The sequence below is a fragment of the Hypomesus nipponensis genome, chromosome 2 (genome assembly GCF_054491055.1).
Source record: "Hypomesus nipponensis isolate SF chromosome 2, ASM5449105v1, whole genome shotgun sequence".
Taxonomy (NCBI): Eukaryota; Metazoa; Chordata; class Actinopteri; order Osmeriformes; family Osmeridae; genus Hypomesus; species Hypomesus nipponensis.
Genome location: NC_140362.1, coordinates 17,381,881 through 17,407,398, shown reverse-complemented (window position 1 = coordinate 17,407,398; position 25,518 = coordinate 17,381,881). Strand labels below are relative to the sequence as shown.

Here is a 25,518-nt window from a genome sequence, read left to right as displayed (position 1 = left end):
GCAGTCCCTTCAGAAAAGCCAGCTGGTGAAAGCTTCATGTGGAACTGCTTGGCCACTCATCTCTACCATCCTCCACTGCCCCGCAATGCCCTCCACCTACCCTTGGAGCTGGAAAATATGCCCTGACCAATCTGATACCCACCTTCCATGCAATGCCTGGAGGCACTTGGGTCTGGTATGGAGGGGCAGATGCAGGGGGCAGATGTGACTTTGGACCATGAGCAGATTTTGGCCAGGGCATCAGAGGCTTGGGATGAGATTATTGCTGACTCATTTCCAGCAACAACTGTCCTTTTCAGCGTGGTTGGTCCAAATCTACACTGATTAATTCCCAAATCTCTTAACACAGATGTTTACGATCAAATGTCACATTTACATGTTCGTCCAAAATGTAAATTGAAAACGAATAATGTGTCACTTCTCAGATACCAACATTTGATCTCTTAACTGTGCTCCTTCGTTCCCGTTTCTGCAATTGCATGACTTCGTTTTACACAAATACAAAATATAAACAAATTGTATTCATCTTTTTAGTATCAACAACATTCATACCCCTCGTTGAGTCGAGAAAGTACAGCCCGGTACAGTTGGTGCTGGGTGCTGGTTGTGTCAGGTCCACAGGGGTGGATGAAAGGGTGGACTGCTGCCAGTACAAAGCCTTGCTGGTAGAGGTCTTGGAGCTGGGAGGGAAGTTCCCTCACTGAAACGAGGCGCAGGGTGGATGTGCCATCTTAAAAAGAAGACAGGAAGGATGGATTAGGCATGTAATTATCTTGGAGAATGTTAAACACAGGCAACAGAATCAGTGTGGAGCTACAATGACAAACCAAAAAGACAAAGCATTTACGTACATGTATGGACTACAAAAGCTAACCAGACCCAAACTTGAATTTTTGCAACCAAAAACGTTTTTGAAAAGTACAGTACAGTACAGTACAAGTTTCAAAGACAAAATTCCTTGAAAATGTAGGCTACTGTACATGTTTGGGAACAATAACCTACACTTGCTGAATAACCAGGTATTTTACGTGGATACAAAAGAATATAGAGGTGTTCTTTATTATTGTTATGACATTTTGGTCTTCAATGCTATCTCGACAGGCCAAGCCAAGCCATGCAAAACAGTGTCAGAGACAGAGTGTCAGCCTCACTTCAGAATCACCCAGCTGTGCAACAACAAGCACACACAGAGCCCCTGTCCTGGCCAGCCAATCAAAACAGAATGTATGCTAATGAGGATCTCTCTGAGAGATGGAGAGAAAGTAAAGGGAGAGAGAAGAGACACCGAGCGGGTGAGGGAACCTGGTCCCCGGTCGATTGACGGCTGAGCTTTCAGAATCCACAGTGAGAGCGGCATTTAAACCAGTCCAAACAGCTGTGGTGTGTGGGAAACTGCCAAGAGGGAGAGATTGCAGTGCAGGGTCTGTCACTTTTGACCATAGAATCAGGATAAGAGAGAGAGAAATGGTCCATGGAAACTGTGAACATATGGGAGGTCATGCTGGGGCCAGTATTGCGGTGTATATGTACATACACATATAGTATACGTATACTTCACAAATGTATCTAAGTATATACTGCATATATACAGCATGTATTGTTTGTCTATAGATTTGTGTTACTGTAGTATGTCAGGCTTTCCTCCATTACAGAAAATTTGCTATTGACACTGACTTTCATTTATCATACAACCTGCCATATAAAAAAAACATTAGCAGTGATGGTAGTTTATGACTGGGGACTCAGGGAGCTCTTCTTGTGTTCATAGTTCATAGTAATGAAATAACGAGGTTGAAAGGTTGTAAACACTTCATCTACTGTACATTGATCACAGGGACATTAAGCCTGAGTGTGGAAGATGTGCCCAGTCTTGAATAAAGTACACATTGGCAACTAAAATCAGTCTGTAAAATCAAAGGCTGGCTGTAATTACTTTAACACTATATTGTCGCATATTTAGACAGTCTATCACCAAGATACCAAAAGAGGAAAGGTGGAAATGGAACAAGGCTTCCACTGCCAATTAGAAAGCAACATTGTGAAGCGGAATAAAGCTGATTCAGTCAGGACTCTCCTGGGCATGGATCCAACGGTCCATTGTGAAACAGCTTTGAAAAACTCAGTGTCCCCTCAGGCCAGAGACTGGTTTGCTAAAAATATATTTTAAGAATTTCTCAATCACACTCTGTCCTAAACGGTCACAACATGAGCTCCGGGAGTTAACAAGGCATGGAGGAATTAACACAAAAAAATAGGCCAACCATTTCCAAACGGTGGAACGGTCGTATTTCTTCTTCCCCACAAGCTGCCTTTGGACATAATGTGTGATCTGTAATTTTTTGGAGGATGCATGAACACCCAGTTCTTTCCCCAAGGACTGGAAGCTGCATTTGCCTGGTCTGTGAAATGATGATTATTAGCACAAGTTTAAAACACTCTTTACATCTGCTCTGAACTCTTCTGGTTAGATTGGTCAACAGCAAATACAAGGTACATCGGGTATAAGTAACTGAATGTTTCTTACAAAAGCTGATAGAAAACCTGTATCCTCCTTACATCTTGTTATTACAAAGTTATGTGAAATCTTGAGATGTGGCAGAAGACGTAGCAACAAGATATGGGCAAATTGCTTTTAAGGTAGATATTACAGATTAGCTCCTGTACAGCATACGTATACCGTGTCTAATGTCCAATGTTCTCAAAATGTGAAGATCTTTGTTTAAAAAAACATGTGACCATCTGGACAAGCGGTCTTCAGTAGGTGACCTTATCAGCAAATAGAAAGACAATTATTTCTGCCCATGTTTTGATTCACTCAGAAAAATTTTGCTCGCATCAGAAAGAAACAAGAACAAATCATGCTGTGACAAATCATGAGAAAGAAGGCTCCTGGCTGACAACCAACAAATTGGTTTTCTGGAAAATTGTGTTAACATAGACCCATCAAACAAAGACTCCTCTGTAACAACAAGAAGGAAACCAAAATGTGGGAAACTTGTAAAGGAATCATACCACAATTTCATCTGTGAGATGAAAAAGTGCAAGTGGTAAAGTGCATCCATTTAGTAGAGATTACTAAATGTCTGTACTAAACTGCACAGCAAGCATACAGTAGCATGCTTTGATACTGTATGCTTTATAGTTTGAACAAAAAGACATACATAGAAATATGTTAGATTATAACAACCTGAGTGACAATAAAAATTTGCATAAGTATGTTTGTTTATACTTGTTTAAGATCAGATTGATTTGATGACAACCACATTACTACCATGCCAAAGCTATCTCCCTGTACAGAGTTTTGAATCTTACATCTGTTATGAAACCTTCCCATCTTGCCTTTGTCGTGCAAGCAGAGTTGATCTAAAGCCCCTTCGTCTCCATCAGTCGATGTGTTTGAAAAATAAATGAGTAAATATGAAATTAATAAGCTGAGATATTGGAGCACGGGGGCTGAACAAACACACGGTCCTCTGCCGGAAGGGGACACGCTTCAATACGATTTGCATGAACCTTGACAGAGGAAAAAAAAAATGTCTGCAATAAATTAGATAACTGGGGCTAGCAGGAACAGAGCTTCCGATCCATTCATCGGCTATCTGTTCTTGGGTATCATTCTATCTCACCATTATTATTACTGAAGTCTGTGTATGTTATGAGTTTATTACTAAATTTGCACTAGGTGCAGCCACTGTCTCATATTGATATTAAAGGCTCTATCTCTTTGACCAATGTAGAGATTGAGAGAATGTTTCGTAAACATTTTGAAAGCCAGTGTTGCTTTGACTTCAGGATGTGGCAATGTGTGACAGAGCAGGATCATGTAATCATGTCATGGAAACAACAACTGCGATCTTGCAACTCGAGTAGGGTACCTGCCTATGTTACAAGGTTGTGGCTGTGACTGTGCGACCTAATAACTGCCTTTGTTTTTTACATGAACCCAGTGAAATGTCCTAAACCCTTCCTTTACCCTTTCTAAGTACTAGGTAGTTTTATCATATTAGCCTAATTGGCAACATTAGGTCACAACAACATGAACATCTACCCAATGATTATCTTCCCAGAGCAGTGCTATCCTTATTTAAAGCCAATTAAAATGTCCTTTGACTCCCCTGAACCCTCTCTCTTCTCTGAGGACCACCTATGGACCTCTCTTGCTGTACCTTGTTGCTGTGTCATTAGCTGTGACACTCTGAGAATGGAAATGCCAGCAGCTCCCCTGTTCCCACCTCCCTTTCTCTTACCTCCTCTCTTTACCCCCTGCGTTCCCTTTCCACCTCCCTCTATTCCCTCCCTCCCTAACCCCCCCCCCCCCCCTGCTCTTTCCTCTACCTTTATTCTTGTAACTGTCTACCCTCTTGCTTTTAACATGGGGCCAGTCTCTCCACCCCACCCCTCCCAAAACCTCCACGCGGCTCTCGGCCACGACTCGTCATTAGTAGTCCTGGCTCACAGTACTCTTCTGTAGAGCCTCGGGGGCACAGCCTTGTGCCCTAATTACCCAGCTAATGAGTCATTGTGCTAGAGCCCTGCTGGTGCCCCTACTCTCTCATTCACTCATACACATGTACAGATTTCAAATTTGCTTACACCCACTGACACAAACTCTGACCCCTCCAGTACACATTTGCTTGGAGACCGACACGCGCATGCATATGTGCTCGTACACACAGACACGCAGTCACACAGTCACAGTTGTGCACCTGCCATGTGATTTTGTAGCGTGGGTGCTTGGATAACACCTCAAGTGGGTACAGAACACACTGGTCCTGTTCCCTTCTCAGCATGATGTTACATGACACATGCTAATCATTTTTACTAAAAAAACACTGCACCCAGTCATCATTCGGAAGGGAAATGTGGTACAGAGGAACTGTAAGCATGTTTTACGTTATGACAGGCCATGTCGGCTGTGTGACAGCTTACAAGTGAGATTGGGACACAGGGCATCCTGGCAGGCGTTTGCAGTCAGTCATCAAGAGACCACACCTCTCCACAGCTTGAATACTGATCAGATGTTTCGTCTCGTTACTTTCGTTGGGCACACGGAATGGGCAAGAATGCCAAATATGAATGCAATTGCGCTTGCTCCGTCTAGACAGTGCATTTAAGGCTTTCTCTTAGTAAATCTCCACATACATATGCATGCCCCGAAATGCTCAATCTCCAAACTAACTCGGGTAAGCCTCCACAAAAAAGCAGAGAAGCACGGAGAGTTCATCTGCAGCCTTGGCTCTGTATTTTGTAACAGGGCATAAAAAAGGTGCCTGGTGTGACGTCTTGATGGAAGAAAAACTAGCTGTTATTTGCTCAGCCAGTAAAAGGTTTATAAATAGCAGGTAAAGGGCTCCCTGGAATTAAGTCTACCTCCATCACATTTGCTTGACAGGAACTCTCTGCACGAGTTTTTGTCCATGCATATCCGCTGACAGGGCTGTTGCCTGGAGACGGCTCTTGAGAGACAAGTAGTGTTAAATGAGCAGGTTGTTCCTCAATCCCATGCCGAATCCATTGAAGTACGGTTTTTCAACCAATGGCGAGACTCAGTTACAGTACATGTTTAGTGTTACATGTTTCAGTCTGTTTGTTAGCAGAGCGGGATCCAGTTCAGTTTGTTATGGGAGGATGGAGAGGGGTATAGCCACATACTTGACATTGCTTACATGAGCATGTGTTACGTTTGTTTGTGTTGGATACAGTACATGTAATGACATGTAATGACACACTAACAACTTCGGGCCCCTAACATTCCTTTAGAATCACCAAATTAAACATTTTATGTAAGGGCAATACGGCCTCCATAATTACTGCCAGAGTGCTTGACATAGTAAACCAGTATGTTGCATGGTTCGTTTATACACGAGAGTGAGAGCTGTACACTGAGCTGTGATGTACAGCACCTGTTATCTAAAGTCTACAGTGCAAGCCTCACCTCAAAAACTGTGACATCTGTGACGTGGGTTGCATAATTAACATGGATTCCTGGCATTCTGTAAAATGCAGAACAACTTGTTTGCCAGTGTATTTATTGCATGAATGATGTGAAATATGTATTAATGTAATTAGTTGAGAGTCAATAATATTTCAATGAATAAACATAATAGTTTTGGGGATATTCATAAAGCTAAGCATGTGTCATGAATATCATACATAACATATTCATACATTTTGTTGGTTCTGTTATAATACTGTGGAAAACAAAAGTCTGATTTAAAATGGAGGCCCTCAAATACAATGATGGAAACTGCATACTAATTTTTATCTTATAATGTGTACTATTATCACACATCAAAAATGGTATTCAGTTGTTCAGTAATGTGACATAATTCAAGCAGATGTTTGGGAAAACAGCAATTTTTTCACTCAAGTTTAAACTTGATAACACTGTTTCCATCTTAAAACGTTTCTGTAGGGAAGCATCAGCATTTAAGACATATTTGAATTACATTGCAAAAATATAAAGAATGTGAATATTAATGATTACAAATACATTGACAGCTCTGAAAAGCTAATGAAAGAGGTTCTGAGACAGGGCCTTCATTAATGAATGAGGATATCACTCACACCCTCTTCAAAAGTAATTAGTTCTTCATCTAATCGGCCGCATACACCTCAATCTCCAAAACAGATGGGCGGCTACGTCAAGCAACAGGTGGCAAATTGTCATGGAAACTAACATCCCGCCACTGTGAAATCCATGGAAACTATGTTGTAGGCACAATGTAACAATCTCAATGTTGAGTCTATTCCAATATGGATCTGTAATCATTAATCCATACACAAGTGAGATCTATATCCAAAGTAATTCAAAACAGAACATGTGCACCCCCTGTATCAAGGCCATGAGTCATTTAGGGCTTGCTTACTTAGAATTGTTTTTTGATGCCTTCATTCTACTTAAAAAATGTACAAAACTATTGATGGGACAAGTGTGTTCGATGAATGATGAAAGAGTGAATGCACATGTCTGAGAAATAGCTTCTGAAAGGACCAAACTGAAGCTTCGTTACCATTACAGTACAAACTACTTTCACAGTATAATAAACATGCCAAAAGCACTCTAGGTGCAGCGAGTTTAAATACTGCCGCATGACTTTGTCAATACAGCTTCTTCCATCCATGTCGTTAGAGGCCACTGTCCGACAAAATCGATTTAATGGCCTCCAACATTTCACACCTATTTTGCCCACCAAGTTTGTCAATTCGTTTGCAGGAGTGCTTTGTTCAGTTATTAATGGAAAGTCCTTCAGACTGATTCCTTCACTAAGTGCTCAGCTGAGTCTCACACACCTTCAAACAACAGAGTGGGTGGGAAGGAAGCACCGTCTTAGCGGACCAATCTAATGAGATACAACTTCAAAAATGTTTTGAAAAGTCTGACTTTTCATACTTTCATACTAGCTCAGGGGGGATTCAAACTATCTCAGAGAACCAGGAAGCTTAAATTGGCTTGTAGAAGAGAATGCTAGAAAGACAAAGGTGAGAGACAGTCAGGGACTGTGAATGTAATATGTTAGGCCTTTACTCTCTAATGCCATTTCAGAGCCTAAATATGTCTTGATTATGCACAACAACGTTTTCTCAAGGAACCAATGTCAACAAAACCTTAAAGTGAAACTTGAGCTTTTAAAGCAGAGACATCCAAAGCTGGCATGGCTCTCAGGAAGTGAGGTCAAAGTTCAGGTTCAGTTCCTTTATAAACCCTAACCAACCTAGCTTTAACATTTAGTTTTAGAGTGACATAGACATGATAATACAGGCTATATAAAGTGTATGACTCTTTTTTCCCCCGCCCAAAAAATAAATCTAATTGTTCCTCCAGTTGGTTCTTTGAAGCCAGGGGCAAGGTTTGAAAAGGTGTTTTGTTAAATTTAGATTGTTTACTCTGGCACCATCGGGGGCCTAGATTTCATTTCAGCACAATCAATACCAGCATAATGGAACTGAGTAAGAAGACTATGAGACCGAATGAAGCTATGTGGAGGCGGAGGACTTATTGTGTGTCTGTCGGAAAGACAACTTAAAATAGAAAATACTGAGTAATTCAGGGATGTTTCCCCCCCACACACACACATACACATACTGTACCATCAGGCATCAAACACTCAAAAAGAGAGTTACCAGCCCGCCCAAAACTGTTTTATCTCCAGTCTGTCAGCTAAATCAAATCATGTATTTGCCAAATCGCATGCTTCATACTGCAAACTGAGATTTAACCACCACAAAAAGAAGACCTTGGACACAGCAATAAAGTACCTCAAATACAAATGAAAAAAAACTATTGTACTGACACAGGCTCAGAGAGGGATTAGAGAGATCAAGAAAAATAGCGAGAGAGAGGGAGAGAGAGAGAGAGAGAGAGAGAGAGAGAGAGAGAGAGAGAGAGAGAGAGAGAGAGAGAGAGAGATAGAGACAGAGAGAGAGAGAGAGAGAGAGAGAGAGAGAGAGAGAGAGAGAAAAAAAGAAAGAGAGAGGATATGGAGGGGAAGGAACTATGCCGAAATGTGCGTTTCCTGTTCATGCAAGAACACTGTCAGCATTTGCTCTGGTTTGAAGCTTTAATGAGTTGAAGCTGCTGAGTTTGCCAAAGCCTTAAACACAACTCTATGTCTCTTCTTTCACAAATTACTAACTGATACTTTGCTGTACTTTATGGGTGCAATATACTGAAAGAGAGACTCAGAGACAAGACTGTGAACCAAGATCATGGTTAAAACGGTTTTCAAGGGCCTATGTTCCAGTTTGACTTCCAGACTGAAAATATATTCATATGACTGAAGTTACTTGCAGTTTGTATTAATTGTGTCATTTAACCACTTGCAAGATCGTATTATTGTTTTTGTTGTTAAAGAGTATTAAATAATGCATGTTTTACCCATGAAATAAAATATGTAATCTCAAACCCATTCAGTGATTATTTACTCATAAACGCCATAAGCAAAATCAAATACTATTGCAACTCGGGTTAGGGTTAGAGATAGCTAACTGTAAATGTAATCTTAACCCTAGCCCAACACGAAAAAGTATGAAAAAGCCTACGATTAAAACATTCAGTGTGGCACAAAAAAGTTAAAAAACTGTGCTGCAAAAATGCATGGGTTTTATTTATCTTTACTCTGTATAGCACAAATAATTTCAGGTAATCATGCACCTGGACACAATTCGTGCTTATGAGCAGTGTGATACCAGGTGACTACTGGCCATCATAATCATAATCGCGTCATGAATTCTGTATGATGTGACTATTCAAGGCCACATATATACAGGCAAACATTCTTTTCTACAGCCTGGTGTGCTTATGACGTAGGTCTACACAGGAAACATGCTCTGCATGAAGTGTATTTGATCCCTCGCATTGCAACAGCCCCCACAGTGAGAATATAATGGAAATATAATGGAAAAGCAGGTGACCATGAATTCACTCTTCAATGTCATTACCCTGAGACCCAACATTTAATTCCGCCTCTAGGAGCATGGAACCTGGATAAACCCTGGATGCCTGGTTTCAGGGCTAATCTCCACTCAGAACCCTGCACGGGTGTCCTGTAGGTATTCCTGCTGACCTCCCCTCATCACAGCTCCATCTTTAGAGCGGTGAGTCAAGCGCTGGGAGAAAGCTGCTTCTACATGTCACTCACCTGCCACACAGCTTCTGTTAACCAGAGGACACGAGGCCTTCTGGAGGGTTGCATATAAATAATGTGTCTGGCACTAAGATTAAATCAAATTGGGTGTCTGAGTGTGTGGACAAGTGTATGTGTGCATCTGTGGTTCATGTGTGTGGTTTTGATTTCAAGGACAACATAACACGTACATGCTGTCTGGAGTCAGCTGGTGAATGAATCCAGAGTGAGTCCAAATGAACTTCTACTATGTATGTCTTGTCGCTTACTGAGTAGCTTACATAGATTCCTACTGGTATTTGGCAACGATGACATTGTATTGTTACCATTATTAGTTAGCAATACAGCAACACCAAAACTAAGAGATGGACAGACACTCACACACCCAGATGGCTGCATCTCCTCATCCATCCACTCCAGTCAGACTGACAAACTAATGAAGACTAATAAACTGTCACAGCCTCCGTCCCTTAGACAGTATTGCTCAGATTCACAGAGATGCCACTCCCCCCCAACCTCCGGTCCCCACCTACCCTCCCCCCCACCCTCTGCTCTAACTCTGACTGTGTCTGAAGGGGAAATAACAGAGGGAGTGCTATATATAGCCCCAACCTCCACGCCCTGCTCTCGCCCCAACCATGCGCCTGCTCCTGTGGCGGGTTTCAGGATCTCACGAAGAAACAAACACCTATGCCTGTGTGCATGTGTCAAGTTCCTCCATGAGTGTGTGTGAGTGTGTGTGTGTGTGTGTGTGTTTGGTGGAGTCAGTGGGCAAGCGGCAGGTCGCACAAAGGCTTAGGGTTCGAAAAGGAGGCATGTGGACTATGAGGATCATGTTTGCTAATCACAAGACAGCATGGTACAGTTATTTATTCTGTCAAGTAGGGTTGTTTTCTGAGTTGCTATTGCTATAGCTTAGAGAATTCTCGGTTGTCATGTAAATTAATTCAGTATTCTTCCCTATTCAAATTCTTATTTATATTATATATTTGGTTAGGAATTATTGTTACAAGTTTCGATTTTTTAAAGGCTGAGGATTGTCGATACAAGCTGGACCAAATGATTCTAATGTACCTATACTTGCACTTAAACTATAAACTTGAAATAAAATCTTACATTGGGAATCTAGTTGTATGACTTACCATCTTTCCCTATGAGGAAGTCCAGGAAGCGGTAGGTGTAGGCCACCCCCACCTTGGTCTCCACCTGAGGTCTCTTCAGTGTGGAATAGATCTTCCCTGGACTGTTCTCCTCGGACGGCTTCAGCTTTCTCAGTCCACACCCCATCTCTCTGGAGAGTGTTTGTGGACCCTGAAAAGCGAGGAGAAGGGTTGAGAAGAGGCTAAATCTTCTGTGTGCTCTCAATCAATCAATTCTCTCCTTACTTTCCCTCTATGTGTGTGTGTGTGTGTGTGTGTGTGTGCGTGTGTGCGTGTGTGTAGTTGTGTTGAAGCTGGATACCAGTCATAAAGCGTCATCGCTGTCTGGTAGAAGGAAATATTAATCTATTTTTCTCTTGCCGTCCCCGTCACTCTAACGCTCACTCTCATTTAAATACACACGATCCTATGGGCCACACACACATACACAAAGACATCCAATCCGTGGTCCCTCAGGGAGTTTCAGAGGGAAAACCAATAAGGAACAACATGCTGGATAACGACTCCAAATAAATAAATAAAAGGTCATAAATGAGCAAGACTTTTCATGGTTCCCAGAGCCCTCTATTCCAAAGGGGCTGATAGATATTCCAGGGTGTTCCTACTCGTCTGCCGTCACCCAAACGACTTGTACTCACAATACTCATAACTTGTGTGGTTACTGATGACAATAAACCATTTGAGCAATATCTATAAGTAAATAATAATTCATACAATCTATACATTTATTAAATGACGGTTTGATTACTTAAACAGTTTGATGTAATCAGTTTCCACCATCTGGGTTTCTAGCGTGTGCAGAAGCGAGATTTGGGAAGGATGGGGTGGGTTGGAAGTATGATGGGTCTTGGCTGCCGTCTTGCCCCTTTTAATAGATCTCTATTGTGTACCTTTCTAATAACTTAAGAAGAGTTACTGCTAGACGAGGGGACAGTTGGTGGGAAAGATGGGGGTTGAGGGGTGGTGGAAGGATAGAGCTGATCGTGGTGGGGGTGGGGAGGGGGAAATGGTGTGCTAAATTAATGAGGTGAGCTGGAAGAATGAAAAGGTGAAAACCAATCAAGGTAAGGAAGAGGAAATGGGGTGACTTGTTGGAGATTACTCGTTAGTGAGACAAGGGTCTGTAATGCATTGCAAGTAGAATGTGGGAGAGAGGGAGGGACAAAGAGAGGACTGCAAGAAGACTCAAATAAGGGATGATGGGGAAGGCCACAGGCTTGTTGGCAATAGAAGATTTATACCCTTTACCATGAGTGCTGTCCATTTTAGACAAACGTCTCTGTTGTGCGTCATGGGACATAGGTTGTACCCAAAGTCTTTTTTTGAGTTACTGTAAATTGAGGAAAATGCACATGACGAAACTACAACTTAATAGCAGTGATTGCGGTGGGATCTTTGATGTCCTATGATGTTTTTGGTGTTCATTGGAGCTGAGCATGTCACCTCAGGGAACTGTGTCATCTATACTACATGTCAAGATCAAATCCTTTCTTCCCATTCCCAGATTGCATATTCAACGGCAAAAAGTAAAATGGGAAATAGCTCCATTGATTTCCCTGAATGTGTTTTCAAATCTAAAAAGAATATAAGCACCCAGGACCATATGCAAACTTTGATATGTTCAATTAGTACATCTTTTAAAATAATTTCTGACATCAAAATAAACAAGACAAGAGTTAACATGCTTCTAAGACCCAGAATCCTCTACAGTCTACTTAAACAGCGTTTACCATAATCTCTTGCCTCAGATGTGGTCTCTGTCAGTTTCAGTGAGAGTGAGCAAGCGAGACACAAAAAGAGAGAGAGTTTAAGATTGAGAAAGCGTCAGAGAAAGGTGGAAAGAGAGAGAAGAAAGGGGCTCTGCCATGATGTCTACATTGACAAGGGGAAAGGGGCCAGAACAAAAGAGGTGAACAAAAAGAAAACAAAGGGAGAGAACAAATGGAGGAGTCTTGTATTTTCCTGACTCCTGGAGACTAAAGGAGGCGAGGCGGAGTGTATTTTTAGAGCTGACACGGGAAGTGTGAGATGTTTATGATTTTTTTGCAACAACTTTTTTTCTCTGTCCAACTTCTTCTAGAGGTGGTCCGCTCAGGGCAATCAGAATTTGTTGGGCCTGCCCATTTTCCTATAGCACTCTGCAGGCTGGTTTGAGGTTTAAACTAAATTGTGTCCTTTTTATTTGCACTAAGTCCATCAAATGTGATGTTTAGCTCAATAAGAACAGCAAGTTTGAGTTTGTTTGGATTGTTGTGACAATATGATACAGAAGTTGGGATCCTGTTATTCGCAATCATTTCAATGTCCATTGCTTCACTGGCGTCAAGGTTATGAACTCTGCCATGGGTTCAGGAACTGAAAGCAACAATCATACATTTCTGGAAGCAATTGCCAGGAAATGATGTGGCTAAATATGTGGCTGAATGCTAGAGACAACTACTTTGAATTATCTTGCAAATGTAGGGACTGGTAGAAAACCAATCAAGACCATTTAAAATATTGTTCTCTCACTTGACATTTCCTTGTCCTTTTGTGACAAAAGTGGGACATAAGGTGCAGTTTCCTGTTGGTGTGTTGTCTCCACTACAGAGAGAGCGCTCTCAAGGGCCAAGAGCCCAGAGCACTGAGCAGGGGTCATTCCCCATTTGAATAATACCCTCCCTCCCCTCCCTCCCTCCCTCCCTCCCTCCCTCCCTCCCTCCCTCCCTCCCTCCCTCCCTCCCTCCCTCCCTCCCTCCCTCCCTCCCTCCCTCCCTCCCTCCCTCCCTCCCTCCCTCCCTCCCTCCCTCCCTCCCTCCCTCCCTCCCTCCCTCCCTCCCTCCCTCCCTCCCTCCTTCCTTCCTTCCTTCCTTGGCTTCTCACCTAGGTGGGACAGTGTATGGGGAGGTTACAGGGGATGGGCTATGATTAGAAGATATTGAATGTTGCCTTTATTAACCTACAACACTGAAACAGTGTTGGGGTTGTAGCGGGTTATTGTGTACAGGACAGCTAAATATTTGAGAAAGGTAAATTTGTGAACCATGTTGTTGGAAGGACTAGTACTATGTACTAACTAATAGCACTATTTCCCACACAAAAACACGGTTGTATTATAATGTGCAAGGTCAATATGTATTTACAGACACAAAGAGAATCCTACCTGGTAGATGAGAGAAGAGTGCAAATGAAAAGTTGTCTGAAAAGAGTCTGTGTTTATAGTGCTTCAAGGCTGAATGTCCGAGCTCACTCTGGCCTGGCTGAACCCCTATCCTTGTACAGTACTGTCTCAAGGCCTGAGCACAATCCACACATTATAGCCAGACACACACACAAACGTCTAGGGAGCTATTACCATGGGAACCAGACCCTTCATGACTATTCCCGCTCTCAGGAGAATAATAGACACCAATATCCCTTGCTTCATTTTTTTCTTTTTGAAGGCTAAGCTCTTCTTTCCCTACCTCTTTCTCTCCCACCCTCTTTCTCTCCCTCCCATACTCTTGGTCTCCTTTTTCCCTGTCTTTTTTTGTCTTTACTATCGGCTCATTCCTCTCCTCCTCCATAAGTCTTTCTTTCCTCATCTGTTACAGCAATCCACATATTCTCCTCTTATTTTGCATTTGACAGTCATGAGTTTAATATCTTATGCATAATCTTTTCCTACTGGGATTTTTACATCACTCAAGACTGAAAATCCAAACATATTCTAAATCTACCATGCATAAGCAATTAAATGTTTTGGGATCACCATCAAAGTGAATGCATCTCTACAACAACAAAAAAGGCGGAAAAGCTGTTTAAAAATAGAACATCTTTTGGTTTCTCATTATTTTCCTCAAAACATGAATCACTCACTCTTTTCAGTGAACTTGCGGCAGGTCAATGAAGTTCTTTGCTTTTTCATATACCATATTGACATGTCCATGTTGAACATTACCCAATCAATAGTGTCACCATTTTCTGGACCACCCATAACAACAGGAGTCCATTTGGCTTCTTGAAATATCAAGGGGTTTGTCATCTTCTTCAATTAAGCCGCTACAAAGCAGTGAATATTAGGCATGGAGTTTTCCCTTGTAGAATCTGGCCTGACATATAGACTTAGAGACAGTGGAGGAAATTGGGATTTCCTGTGTGATTACATTATTCACTAATCAATAGAACTAGTAATTGGATACTAGTTAGTATGTTGTCATGTAAGCTTTCTATTAATAAGAGCAGATTGTGTCTATGTGTCGGACTGTTGTAACGTCATTACTGCCTGACTGTCACTATCTATGTTTACATTCTTGTGCCCTATAAAAGATGGTCCTCCGGCCTTCAGAGCTGAGAGAGACATGATTGAGACCTAAGTCTGGTGTTGAGTTGTCATTTATTGTCATAGGTCTGGTTTTCTCTCCCAATCTGCAGATTGATAATATTTATTTAAATCCAGAACTTAATTGAGCTTAGTCACTCCGTTTATGAAGAGACAGACAAAACACTTTCTTCCTCAAGACCAAAATCCACATTTGTTAAACTATCCATGCCTGTGAGACCATCAACACCTCTCGATAATCAGACTGTGAATCCCACCAAGGGAGTCGACCCAGCCCATCCAACTTTCACCGTCCATCTGGGGGAGTCTAAGAACTCTATACCCGGCAATTTGAACCCTCAAATTAAGCTGCTGTTCTAAGGAAACAGTAAGCATCCTTTCAGCAACTGTAACTTTAATAGACATTGATCCTCAATTAATGTAGTATAATTCATCATTTGAAAGTACCAGCACTAAGAAATATCACAATCCAACATCCATTAGCAGAAAGGTTTTCTGGTAATATCCTGTCTTAGTCTAGGGCTATGCCGGTAGCTTGAATAACTTGGCGCCTTCAAAAGCCCATTAATAAAGAACAAGAGATGAACATTCTTTGCCAGCAATCTTGCACACTAAACATGCATTCAAAGAACAGAGATATGAAGCTTGTGCAAAAAATCTATTAATCATCTTCCATAGTGTCATTAAACTAAGATACTTTTATCCCCAGAGATCAAGTTGTGGTGAATGAGGAGAAAATGACAAACCAGTTGAGTTTTGGTTGTAAAAAAAAAGAAAAGACCATTGCCTTTTCAACAGATATTTAGTGTTTACAGAAGAAAATATTAAATGAAAACATGCTTTTTAAAAACCATTTTGTGTGATAACGATTGAGAGATTATTTTATTGTAATGAATTTAGTTTGTATTCTGAAATATACAATCGTCAACAATTATGCTGACGTGTATATATAGTCAAGGTATGCCATGTAAAACATCACAACACAAACTTATTTCCACATTCTGAAATGACCTGAATGAGGAATTCTGAAAATGTTTCTCTGTGTGTATGTGAATGAGCTTCTGACCCATCAACACTAAAGGGTTAACACAGTCCAGCGCTCACAACTCACCAGCTGGAACTGATTAACTGGTTGACTTAAACAGTGTTCACTCACTGAACTTTCTCTGTCTTTTCCTCATTCCCCCCAACTTCTCTGATGCTTCCTGTCGGTTGTCTTGCCTTTCTCATACTTTCTCCATTCGCCTACTTTTCAATGGGCTTCTCGCATCCCTCCATTTGAGCCTTCCATATATTACTATACATACTACTAAAAGTCTTTAAGATTCAGGACATGTAAATGCACACATATACATACACAGACATGTACGCGCCATGTTATTTTTATACTGTACGTCAAGCACACCAAGTTCTGTCAGGGTTCAGTGATTGGAACCAGGTGAACATTTTTGTGCATTCTTGCTCCCCCCTGTACCATCGTACAATTGACTTCAACCCCACCAGCCAATTGATCTGCATGATTACTGCCCTGAGGGTGAATGTGGTTGTGTTTCCGTGAGTTTGTTGTTGAACCAAGATAAACCAAAATTGTAACTTGTGCCATCAACTGATGTATAGATGTGCCCACAGTCTTGTGGTGCTTGGTATCAGCTATTGATTTACTTTTGTCTTCTGTCCAAGCTTGCCCTGGGATTTGATCAACATACAGTGGCATCACATTGAAAATACACACAAGTTATAGTTACTGATAAGAGAGGGCATAATGGGTGATGCTGAAATTATTTTATTCTGTTCCCCAGTTCATACTACCGATCACAAGATGTCTGCCATCTGACATGCATACGATACAAACAAACATGCATATAAACATACATGTATGTACATACAGAGACCAACACACACACACACACAGGCACAAACACACAGACTTGTAGCACACAGACACACATCTTTGACAGTCTGATAGATTGCTTACCTGTTTAGAAGCTGTGAACCACACCGGGGTCTGAAAGTTGACTGTTGAAATCAGGAGAAAGCAACTGGACCAGCTGTTTCAAAAGAGAAACTCATTCTACTGAGAGGAGAAGAGCACAGTAAGAGATGCTCCTATCCACTGAGATTCCTGACGCAGGTCCTCTTGACACAGCTGGAACAAGGAGCTGGTGGCAGGAGAAAGGAGAAACAAGCGAGTGGGAGCAGTCTGATATGTGGAGGGAATCAGTAGCTCTGGTGGCGAGATGTTTTCTCTCAGGCGAGTCACTCAGCTAAAGGAGTGCAGAAAGCTGTCTGCTTCATGCTCAAAGTATGCCTCGCTGATATTCTGCAAGCTCTGGAAAACCACATCCTGTCACATCTACCTCATCTCTCTCTCTCTCTCTCTCTCTCTCTCTCTCTCTCTCTCTCTCTCTGTTTTCGCTGCTTGTCTCCTCTCTCTCTCTTCCGTGATTGTCAGTGCGCTCTGACCCAGCCTCTGCTCAGTGCAGTCCCTCCACCCCTCTCTTTGCCTCCCTCTGTCGCTCTCTCTCTACTTCGCTCGCTCGCTCACTCACACTCAACGCTTCTCCAGCCGAGCACCAGTTCCAGTCGACTGAAGAATCCATTGGAGTTTGACTTGAGGGGAATGAGAGGAAAGGGAAAGCAGGGAGGGAAGGGGAAGGAAGGGTTGGGACATACCAGGCTGAGGGAAAGAGCAGCAGAGGTGGGCAAGGGGAAGAGTGCTTGAGCAGTGGAGATAGGAGAGAGAAACAGCCAGAGACAAACAAACCATAGGAAGAGAAACTGGGACACATAATGAGTACTATGTGCATTTGAAGAAAAACTAATTGAAGTACCCCCCTTGTAGATTTGGGAGGGTTGTATGGCTGGCATTAGGAATTGGGCGATAGGGTACATTCAGAAGTTTGAATGGGTGTGTTTGCTTTCCTCTAGTGACTATCCATATTTAATGTTATCCAGTTGATGCCCCTTGTAGGTGTGTATTCATTATTCAGACCAGTCTGAAATGCTGCTTAGAGAGAGGTGCGACTGCTCATGGGACAACTGTCTGACGCATCAACAACCACAGCAACAACAACAACAATGTCAAAAAGGCAACTGAGTGGCTCTGCCAATGCTTGAATGGCCTCTTGGTGGCAAATAGTGGAACCCCTCTTATGACAATTTTGAGGTTTGATGATATCCCAAAGATTCAAAAGTTTGAGGATAATCATTTTCTCCAATTTCTTTAAGTTATGCACCAAAATCCTCGGCCCTTTTTCATGTAGGAGGAAACTCTTTGGTTTACTACAGTACTTGATGGGAGGGTTGAGGTTGTATTTTGTTGTATTTGTATAACTTCCTGTTGGACTGAAAGCATCATTCTATTGGCTATGCTCAAGATTGAGGTTTTAGAAAAATATTGAAACTAGAATTAATCCCAACCCTGCTGTTTGTACAGTATTTCTAGTTGTGGCAAACAATTTTGACAGAGGTTTGTCAGCCTTTGCTTTTGAGATACAGAAATGAGGCAAATAAGAAACATCTAGTTCAGGTAGATAGTTGATATATCTTCTTATAACTTTACTGTATACAGTATCTATACTGCTGAAGCTTGAAGTAAAGTAACAAACCCCCAAAGTATATTTGCCTAATCTGTTTACAATCTGTCACTGTGTGAGCAAAAAACCACGAACATCATGTAATCAGAGGGAATGCTTCAGTGGGTAAATAGTTTTAACCAAAACAGAGAATACGCGCAGTGGTGGAACTGACGGTCGACTGCTGAAACGAAAGCAACCTCGAGGGATGTATCAGTGATTGTTTCTGACATTTTCTTGTTGGTTGAGGCTCCAAAACAATCCTAATGGGACATATAATGCCAGTCCAAGTTGTTGAGCTCGGAAGTCACGTATTGGTTTGTACATACCTGGTATTTGTTAAATAACGCATGTGTTCTTGATGGCTGGCAGGACAGATAATTTACTTGAAAAGAATCAGTGCAGTGTGACATGAATGTTAAAGATTTAACTGAAAGCAATAACAAATATATATGATAATGAAACACCATGGTATATTAGTTTAGTTTACAATTTTGTTAATTCATATGTCCATAAATGCTGAGTTTCAGATTCTTAAAAAATGCTTGTACAGTTGTTTTAAAGCAATTTATGTAATATGATGCAAGAGTGCCCTCTGGTGTTTTCCATAGTAGGCTAGTTGTAACACTAAATTGACATTCACCGACTGGTACAGGTTTTTTTACCCTTTTAACCCTCCTATTGTGTTTAAAAAGTGTTTACACCTTTGGTGTTTGCGGGTTAGGGTCACTGAATTAAAGCAAAAAACATCATCCAATTAAATGTTTTATCTGCCAAGTAACATATTAGCAAACCAAATCCATAGTTCATATATATCCAAATATATATGACTTTGAATAAGTACCATAGACTATATTGAACTTACAATGTGCACGTATTATGTACAAAAAAGGCACCATTTATCTATTTTATTTGGTAATGATGTACAGAACAGGGAAATGATTTATAAGACCATGAGAAGAGAGTAATGCTAATATAATTCCAAAAACAGGGGCCTCATTGTTTGATTTGTATACCCCAGGAAGGTACACCAGGTAATTATTGGAATGGCATGTGTCAATGTGACAATGGCAATTTGTCAATCTCCCTCCGACTATTCACTAACACTAATCTTCCCTCCATGTTGGTCATGTCAATAAGGATCTTTCTATAGGCTGTGAGATATTCTTTGCTCAAGTTGACAACTGCACTTCAGTCAAGACACATATTAGATTTCAGCATTAATTGATAACCATAAACATGAAAATAAGTTTGACTTTGGCAGAGTGGATGTATGTAGGGGAAGCAAAACATACATAGACTATGAGGCAGGGAGCAAATAGAGAAATAATCCCACCTGATGGATAGTAACATACAGACAACACGGGGGAGATGGGGATGGTGGAGGGTGGCAGCAGCACAATAATACAACAACCGGAATAGAGTGTAGGAGTATCCGGCCTTATGATGTCGCCTTATCCTACGTGGGCCAATGGGTGAGGTGTAGAGTGCCATGCCTGAACTAGGGTTCACTCATATGCTGCTTCAGAATGGGATGGGGGCAAGACCTCAAAGAAAGTCTTGTCAAAATTATGTTACCACTCCCCAATTGAAAAAACCTTTGTCACATATAGGACAATAAAAGGGTTCCCAAAATAATAACAGCAAAAAAGTATGTAATATGAGAGATTTAATAGTATTTTCATGTTTGTGTGTGTGTATGTGTGTACACATGCTGCGGTGAGATGTTGGTAATAAAGTGTGAGAAAGTCCAAGTCTATATACTGCTATACAGCTGGGGGGACAGAAAGATGTGGGTGGGTGGTTGGGTGAGTGGGGGGGCAGGGTGGGTGGGTGGGTGGAGGATGTGAGTGAAAGAGAGTCGGAAGGGTGTGTGTGTGTGTGTGTGTGTCTGTGTGTGTGTGTGTGTTTGTGTGGGATCATAGTATTTGCTGCATGCTACAATTGAATTAAAGTCAATGCGATTCAGTGGCATAAAACATGATTTGAATGCTTTTACACAATATTAATATACTTGGGTAGGTTTTTATTCATAGTATTTATGTGTTGTTGACCTTTCAGTTATTTATGATGATTTGGCAACATTTTGTGCTTATTTCCCTGCATAAACCACCTAGAATTACTACTTGACCCCACAACACCACAGATGTAACTTTTTTTAATAGGTATAGAAAAAGAACACTGATCAAATTGTGTTTGATTGTATTCAATAGACCACCGTGGATGGGTAAAATTTGACCCAAACACAATAGGAGGGTTAAAAACTCCATGAGTAAATGAAAAAAGTGTCTACTAAATGAATAAATGTGAATTTGGAAGTTGTATTCTTTACCTAGTATTGTAGAAATTGCGATCAGGGTCACTAACCATCAAGCTGTGACATGGTGTGGGTTGGTGCCTGTTGATAACTCTTCAAATAAACAGAAACCGACGAATGTGTGTTTATGAACAAGTATCGGCACAGCCACAAACATGGTCTTTTGGATAATACCCACTTGAGTTAAGTATACATTGTTGAACGTCATCCTACACGTAATTCCATAGCTGTGAATTAGAGCAAAGGTATTTTAAGACATACATTGAGATACGTATGATTTTGATAGGGCTTTATTTCTCATGATAACCTTTATGGGGTCAGTAAGTTGTTTTCATTTAATATCAGTGTATATATTTATATATCTAACCTATAATTCAAAAACTTAAATCCATTTGATGACATAAATTCCTCTGTACCTACAATGTTTTACTGGGTATGGCTATGTAGTTACATACTAGTATTTTTTACAATGTGACATGTGCCTTTACTCGAAGTCAAGTCATGATAAAACTGTTGAGGGCCTCTTTGTGGAAGGCACTGATCCAGTTATCAAGGCACAAGGTTATCAGAAAACACTTTTTAAACGGAATTACAAATAATATTACAACATTGCACATGTGTTATATTTGGCCTCTGCGCTATACTTCTTGTCCACATGCAATATTGATATTTACATAACTTACAACAGGATACGGCAACAAAAGCAATATTTCTAAAGAGTGAACTAATACCCTCCATACAATAATGAAACAAACACTGACTAGACAGTTAACCTTAGCATTCAGTCATTGTTACCCTATGCATTGCTGTCTGACAAATGACATTTTTTTGAATGATTAATCACTTCACAGTATTTGCACATATCTGCACATAAACTACACCCTTGGGCTTACAATTCCGTATTTGCACCTGTCAGCTGTTCTTAAAGCTAGTTTGCTGAGTTGTTATTGTCCAGAAAGTAACTATTGTATGACCAGTAATATAGGTTGAGGGAAGGCTTATAAAAGGAGAGTACAAAAAGCACTAAACCACCCAACCACTTGAACAGGTACTGGATCTTAGAACAGGTACTGTATCTTTTTGCTATGTTATTATTTAAAACACAGAGGAAAACAAATTATCATAAAAATTGTGTTTTTGGCATCACAACTCAACTTCTGAATTTAACACTTCAGGACAAAGGGAAGTTAAATCTCTCTCAATGTAAATCCATATTAGGTCTGTTATGTCATTGTTTTTATCATTCATTAGGTATCTTCCTCTCTCCAGGACTTCTGTAAAAATGTTTGTGTTCGTGGTTTGCATCCTGACACTGCACAGAGTTCACTCTGCATGCAATGTGGTGTGTACAGTTATTTTTGTTTGTAACAATCTTTAAGACACTGAGCCAATATGTGCACAGAATACAATAGTTGTATGCTAACTAATGTGCAAGATGAAGTTGTGTTCTGACTTTTAACTGGTTATTTTCTTTCATATTCTCCTTTTGTCTTAAGGAATCAAGTAAGTGCAACTTATAGTCACCAAACTTTGTAGACTGTACTCATGTCATCATATACAGAATGCCCAATCTCAAATCTATTTTACTGTTTCATTAAACAGAAATGAACTAACATTAATTAACATTCAATGTTGTATTGATCATGTGTTTTGTAAAACCCCATACTCGTTATGAGTCAATGTAGATTAAGACATTTTTATTGGCTTTCATATATTTTCAAATATGTGTGTAGACATTTGCACAGACAGCACAGCAGTTCAGATGGAAATCCTTGATCAGCATAACACTTTCAGGCAAGCTGTTCAGCCTACGGCAGGTGACATGCTCAAGATGGTAATCTTTTATATCTAAAGTTTCATACCAGTCCTTCTGAACCGACAATGACTTGATATTCATATCTTATGTCTAACAATTGGTTGGTTTGATTTTGATGGGTCACTATTCAAATGGTCAATACCAAATGTTACCGACCCATCACTTGCATGCTGTATGTACCTTGCAGAGCTGGAGTAAGGAGGCTGCAGCCAGTGCTCAGGCATGGGTCGATACCTGTTCCATGGTTCATGGTCCACCCAGCAGTCGCATGATTGGAGGTATAATATATAAACATATTTAAATTAAAACATCTTCACTCATCCCCCTGGGACAAGGCGTTCCCATTGCATACAAATGTTTTTTCACCGATATATCTACCCACTCTACAGGGTACTGTATGATTTCAAAGTACTCTTAGCTTACCTACTGACTTTCTAATATTTAACTTACATAATGCATATCAATCATAGAGTTGAGTAGCTTGGTAAACCAGATGGCTCACTTCACTTATCAGTTGGGCGTCTGTAATGTAGTAAACCAACCAAGGGTTGTCCATAATATGCATTGTCAAAATTGGATCACAGAGATATGATCAACCAATTAGTCAAAACAACAAATCACATGAGCTAAAATTCTGGGACCCCAACACCCTTCTATAGGTACAGTGTTCCTAGATTGTGAGCTAACGTATTTTAAGAAATGTATATATTAAATTATGATGTGGATATACTGTATTCTATTTGCATTTGTGCTTCTCTTCTCATTTCCATGATGAACAGACTATGAATGTGGCGAGAACCTCTTCAAATCATCTGCATCATATGCTTGGACGGAAGTTGTGACAGCCTGGCACAGTGAAGTCAATAATTACCTATATCCTAATGGCTCTATCAATGGTCAACCTATTGGTCACTACACACAGGTAACAACCTTCTGATGAATGCTTTTGGCATCTGTTTGGACTTTATGAACATGTAAAGGTTCAGACATCATTCATATACAGTCAAACTGTTAGCACAATTTAGCTTCTCCTTTGATACAGGTAGTGTGGAATAGCTCTTACAAAGTTGGCTGTGGAGTAGCCATGTGTCCTGGCTCAGTCTATTTCTACGGCTGCCACTATTACAGAGCGTAAGTTACATTTTTGCAACCTCCACAAGCTGCTTAGAACGTGCACTCTGATCCACATAATACTACAATAAATTGATAAGCATATGTTAAACTGACATTTGAAAAGTTATATATATGCAGCCTGTGTCAAAACGCTAAATGTAAAAACCTCTCATGGGTGTAGAGTAATCAAGCGGGTGGAAGTTATAAGCTAGTGATCCTTTGAATGATTTTGTTAACAGTGGGAATTACAGAGGAGTGCCACCATACAAGGTTGGAGCGCCATGTGCCATGTGTCCCAATGCATGTGAAAACAACCTTTGCAGTAAGTTACATTATATACATTGTGCAAAAACCTGCCATATAGTACAATTACCTCATACCCATAGTAATTGAGTAATAGTGATATTACTGTATACTATATATATATATATATATATATATATATATATATATATATATATATATATATATATATATATATATATATATATATATATATATATATATATTGTGAATAAACTTTGCTTCCTTGTTTTATTACAGCCAATCCCTGTCCTTACGTTAACAAGTATCCCAACTGTGCAGCACTCAAAGCAAAGGCCGGGTGTTCCAACACTTGGGTGTCTACCTTTTGCCCTGCCCTCTGTAAATGCCACAATGAAATAATTCCAATAGCTCGAAAATAGGAAACTCCTATTTCATGGTCTCAAGATGCTAACAGTGTATGTCATGTGTTATTATCACTTAGAATCATCTCAAAGTTGGCTTCTTGTCTTAAAAAACAAACACATTGCTGATACATTGATTTAAATTAAGTCAGTTTAATATAATTTCCAGATAATATCAAATCAAGTTCAAGACTATTGACGTAAATACTTTCCTTGATCAAATTATTGTTACAGTTATGCAGTGGTTGACTTGAGCACATGATTAACACCACATTAATAGAAAAAGTTATTGAATATCTATTATCAGTTTCATGGAATATTGACCAGTGGAAAGCTTTCTGCTGTCTACAAACAGAATTAGATTTAATGCAAAGAAAATTTGATTAAAAATTGAAGTTTGCACAAAGAACACTGATCTTAAAATGTTATTTCTGAAATGTTGGATGTATTTTGTTAATATCAATCGACAATGATTACATTTATGGATTTCTATGCTAAACCTTTCTGTAATGTGGCATTAAATGCATTTCAAACAATGAAATTATTACCTGGTTTGGGGGAAATGGGACAAAACAACCAAATCTCCAACTCCAGTAAAATACCTTGTGTTACCTTTATTTTGAATAGTTAAAATGGTACATTCTGTCATGAAATTGAGTGTATGACTCACATGTACGGGGTTGCATAGCTACATAATGTGTAAAAGCACATTCCAGTTCAGTTCAGTCCAAGCTCTACCACAATGGGCAATGTTTGGACCAAACGTGGGTGTGGCTTACTTCAGGAGAATAAGGGGAAACAGTTCATTTAAAAGGGTAAGACAAACTTAAATAATGTAATCATAATACAATAGTGAGACTCTAAAAAAGATCAAAGACTATAACTAAATTGCAAAAACTGGGTGAAAAGGTTTCAAGTGATGTAGCTTGCATGAACATGAAAT

At 40.3% G+C, this 25,518-nt stretch overlaps 2 protein-coding genes across 2 annotated transcripts in view; one reads left to right on the top strand and one right to left on the bottom strand.

Annotated features, from left to right (window-relative positions):
- Positions 1 to 17,424, bottom strand: part of rftn1b (raftlin, lipid raft linker 1b) — a 39,727-nt gene extending 22,303 nt beyond the window's left edge. Inside the window, exons 1-3 of the mRNA XM_084708727.1 lie at positions 17,062 to 17,424; positions 10,769 to 10,937; positions 553 to 730 (exon numbers count right to left, since the gene is read on the bottom strand). Coding sequence (XP_084564853.1) covers positions 553 to 730; positions 10,769 to 10,913 — 323 coding nt within the window. The 5' untranslated portion in view covers positions 10,914 to 10,937; positions 17,062 to 17,424. The remainder of the gene's footprint in view (positions 1 to 552; positions 731 to 10,768; positions 10,938 to 17,061) is intronic.
- Positions 17,425 to 22,701: 5,277 nt separating this feature from the next.
- LOC146301096 (cysteine-rich venom protein pseudecin) lies at positions 22,702 to 24,895 on the top strand. Its single transcript, XM_084708725.1, has 6 exons — positions 22,702 to 22,812; positions 22,982 to 23,072; positions 23,574 to 23,716; positions 23,837 to 23,925; positions 24,147 to 24,229; positions 24,451 to 24,895. Exons 1-6 carry the CDS (start codon positions 22,702 to 22,704, stop codon positions 24,591 to 24,593), a joined length of 660 nt encoding a protein of 219 aa, XP_084564851.1. The 3' UTR covers positions 24,594 to 24,895.
- The last annotated feature ends 623 nt before the right edge of the window (positions 24,896 to 25,518 follow it).

What these genes read in the sequence shown, in the direction of transcription:
- LOC146301096 (XM_084708725.1), top strand. Translation starts at nt 22,702, where the DNA reads ATGTGTGTAGACATTTGCACAGACAGCACAGCAGTTCAGATGGAAATC. An exon ending in GGCTGCCACTATTACAGAGC is followed by an intron (nt 23,926 to 24,146) that starts GTAAGTTACATT and finishes TTTTGTTAACAG; the next exon opens with TGGGAATTACAGAGGAGTGC. An exon ending in ATGTGAAAACAACCTTTGCA is followed by an intron (nt 24,230 to 24,450) that starts GTAAGTTACATT and finishes GTTTTATTACAG; the next exon opens with CCAATCCCTGTCCTTACGTT.